The sequence below is a fragment of the Cynara cardunculus genome (assembly GCF_001531365.2).
Source record: "Cynara cardunculus var. scolymus isolate 2C chromosome LG 13, CcrdV1, whole genome shotgun sequence".
NCBI classification, from domain to species: domain Eukaryota; kingdom Viridiplantae; phylum Streptophyta; class Magnoliopsida; order Asterales; family Asteraceae; genus Cynara; species Cynara cardunculus.
Genome location: NC_037540.1, coordinates 2,983,108 through 2,986,823, shown reverse-complemented (window position 1 = coordinate 2,986,823; position 3,716 = coordinate 2,983,108). Strand labels below are relative to the sequence as shown.

The following is a 3,716-nucleotide window of genomic DNA, read 5'->3' as shown; positions in this document are numbered from 1 at the left end:
AATAAAGATATAAACAAAACCATTAATGAATATTATTTCTGACCATAATCACATGCAACTACATATATTTAATATCATTATGAATATATAAAAAAGAGTAAATTCAGTTATTAGATGAGGGACTCGTGACCTAACTTGTTAAATAGCTCGGGGGAGCCTGTACCTGTATGAAGCTACTACTTGAATAGTTTGACTATTCAAGTCAACGTCGAATGTAACACAACTTTTGATCGGTGGTTTGATTAGTTAAAATGTACAAGGTTTAAAGGTTTGTTTTTAAGGTCGTATAGTGTATACGGATTAAGCTACTACTCCTACGAGCTAAATTAAAGCTCAACTCTTGCCCAGACTTGATCAAAAGTTGACATAGAGCTTACAGATACCGATTGTGAAAATTACAATCATATTGTTTGCAAGACTAACGTCAGAACCATGAAAACATTTAGGGGCTGTTTGACAATTGTTGATTGATTTGATGCAGAATGATTACGTGGGTCGGAATGATTAAGAGACTCTCATGATATAGTGCAAAATGAAATATAATTGTTTGGTAATTATGTACAATGAAATTAGGGCTCTTAATGGTTAAGAGGGATCCATAATACAAAATCATTCAGATGATTTTAGAACCATTAAGAGACAAACTTTTTTTTACCAACAAGATTCACCTCTTAACGGTTCAAAGGTTGTCTCTTAATGGAACTATTAAGAGGTAAACAAACAGCTCCTTGGTTATTTAAAATACGAGACAGTAAGTCTTATGCTTTCTATTATTAGTTTATGTTGTTGATAAAATTTATGGTTTTTTATCATTTCACAAGAATGACACTGTACTAGTTATAGTTTTACGGTATGAAACAATATTTTAGTGTTATCATTATATAATAACACATATAACTGTAACAATGTTCTTATTCACATTATTGACTAAAACAACTAATATGTAGAGATTTCTTATTATTTTTTTTTGGCTAAATAAGTTTTTATAAAAAATAACGTTAAAACAACAATTACAGAACTTTAAAAATTCATATAACTAACAACTTTACATGTTTTCATAATAACAGAAGATTGAAAATAAACTTACCGAGTTCGTTTCCAAAACATTATGGCTATAAACGTCCACTTACAATAACTCCATGCTATTTATAGTTGTTTGGAAAATTAATCGGTACGTATAAACTGATCCGAAAACCCGATGAAAAAGGTTTAAAATAAAAATGGAAAAATTATTAAAATAACCATTTTTCAGAGTTGGTTTCATCTTTTAGCCATTTTTTCTTCAACTTTACCAAATAGCCAAAGGTCCGCCAAAACCCACGTCTATAATTGTGGACCCAACTAAACGACAATTTCTTTACACCTTATACTCCTGTAAAAAAATTACATTTTTCACCAGAACCGTAAAAAAGTTTAAAATTATAAAACTAGAGCCATTTTAATAAACCTTGTAAAAAATAGATAAAAGGTGAAACAAAGAGGTAAAAATAGCTATTTTAATTAATTTTTCAAATGAAAATCGATGTAACGAACAACGTGAAAGGGATGGTTGGGAAAAATGGGCGTCGCATGTGGGTACAGTAGTTTGTGGGCCCCATGTAAGATTCACCTCAGATCTTCCCCTCCTCAACAAGTCGTGTTAGAAGTCGCTTGGTTTAACCGTTTTATTTTAATGGCTTCACTTTTTATTAATTTCTTTTCAAATTTATATAAATATTACTTTTTATAAATATTGATACAAACATTATCGTTTTTTCAGTATTACATAAAATCGTATTATAACATTAACGAAGATAAAATAAAACAAAACATTAAAATCAAAATGTATTACGTTATGAACATTTGACAAAAAGAAAAATGCATAAAAGATAAATAAATGTGGAAACCTCACGTAGTTTTGTGGTTGGTCCCCAGCAACAGCCTTAACCTGTGTCAGTTAGTTGCGACGGTTCACTCTAAATTCTTCTATTTATATCATTCCCCCCTCTTCCCATTCCATTCCAACCTCATCATTCCAATTCCATGGCTCTTTTCCCTATCTTCTTTCTCGCTCTTCTTCCCTTCGCCTCTCCTGTTCTCGCCGGAGGCGGTTGGGTTAATGCTCACGCCACCTTCTACGGCGGCGGTGATGCCTCTGGAACAATGGGTAATTACATCATATCCTTCATTTCTATTTTCTCTCTTCTTCTTCTTTAATTTCGATTAATTAAAACTTTGATTGATTGAATTTTTGTACAGGTGGAGCTTGTGGCTATGGCAATTTGTACAGTCAAGGATATGGTACCAACACAGCAGCACTAAGTACTGCTCTCTTCAACAATGGTTTAAGCTGTGGCTCTTGCTTCGAGATTAAATGTGTTAACGACGGCAAATGGTGTTTGCCGGCCACCATTCTGGTGACTGCCACCAACTTCTGCCCACCAAACAACGCCTTACCTAACAACAATGGAGGGTGGTGCAACCCTCCACAGCACCACTTTGATCTCTCTCAACCTGTCTTCCAACACATAGCCCAATATAAAGCCGGAATCGTTCCCGTTGCTTATAGAAGGTACTCAATTCAATTCAATTCCCCCTTCTATCTAACTAGAGGCGGATACATAATTCATCACCATCACAGGGTTATTTCGGTCAATTCACTATGTTCTTGTTTTTGTAGGGTACCCTGCCGAAGAAGGGGTGGTATTCGATTTCAAATCAATGGCCATTCTTACTTCAATCTGGTCTTGATTACAAATGTGGGTGGTGCCGGCGACGTCCATGCGGTGGCGATCAAAGGTTCAAGAACTGGGTGGCAGCAAATGTCGAGAAACTGGGGGCAAAATTGGCAATCCAACTCTTATCTAAACGGGCAGTCTTTATCTCTTAAGGTCACAACTAGCGATGGCAGGACTGTTGTGTCTTATAATGTTGCCCCTGCTAGTTGGTCTTTCGGTCAGACCTTCAGTGGTGCCCAGTTTCACTAAAAAGACATCCCTACCTCTCTCTCTATACATAGCTAGTATTAATTCAATAACCAAGTGACTTTATATATTTTGAAAAGGTCGTTTTGGTTTTTAGGGGTACCCTCTATTCGAAGGGTATTCTCTTTTTGTTTTTTAATTATGGGTATCTAGACCGGCTTCTGTTTATCTGACTAATCCAAGAGAAAAAAATCCTCAGTGATGTTGCAAGAATCGAAACGGTGACCTTTAAGATATCTATCTTCTTTTGCCTAAAATTGTTTCTCCTGTTTAAAGAAGGGGAAGGAATGGGCAGTGGTGGACTTTAACCACCCGCAAGCACTACTAGTAGTTGAAGATGTCCTTATTTTGTAATGATTCGAATTTTCAAGGTACTAAGTTGTAAATTTCATGGTTTTATGGGTGGTAATGGAAAGTAGCTAGAACTTATTATGTTATTTGAGTTGGTGTACAAGTTAAATTGCTCAACTTACAACATTTATTTGCATTTTGAGATAAAACACTAATGATTAGGGTTTGGGATTCGATTGCCGAAACCCTAATGCCGAAGATTAATAGATATGGTACATAATATAATTCGTATAAAATACAGTTTAAGTTTAAGTTCATTTAATTGAACACCTCTGCTATATCCAATTTTTTTTTTATTATATTGCGTAAATGAGATAATAGAGAATATATGTTAAGAACAAAATAGGTTAAACCTAAAACGATTAACAATCTGAAACTAAACCTAAATTATTAATAATTTGA

At 34.4% G+C, this 3,716-nt stretch overlaps 1 protein-coding gene across 1 annotated transcript; it reads left to right on the top strand.

The window, feature by feature from the left end:
• Positions 1–2,008: 2,008 nt before the first annotated feature.
• Positions 2,009–3,400, top strand: LOC112525739 (expansin-A1). Its single transcript, XM_025135979.1, has 3 exons — positions 2,009–2,146; positions 2,239–2,551; positions 2,660–3,400. Exons 1-3 carry the CDS (start codon positions 2,023–2,025, stop codon positions 2,964–2,966), a joined length of 744 nt encoding a protein of 247 aa, XP_024991747.1. The 5' UTR covers positions 2,009–2,022; the 3' UTR covers positions 2,967–3,400.
• Positions 3,401–3,716: the final 316 nt, after the last annotated feature.

Excerpts from the sequence above, each read along its gene's own strand:
- LOC112525739 (XM_025135979.1), top strand. The coding sequence starts at position 2,023 with ATGGCTCTTTTCCCTATCTTCTTTCTCGCTCTTCTTCCCTTCGCCTCT. Across the intron at positions 2,147-2,238 it reads TGATGCCTCTGGAACAATGG|GTGGAGCTTGTGGCTATGGC; the intron begins GTAATTACATCA and ends ATTTTTGTACAG. Across the intron at positions 2,552-2,659 it reads GTTCCCGTTGCTTATAGAAG|GGTACCCTGCCGAAGAAGGG; the intron begins GTACTCAATTCA and ends TTGTTTTTGTAG.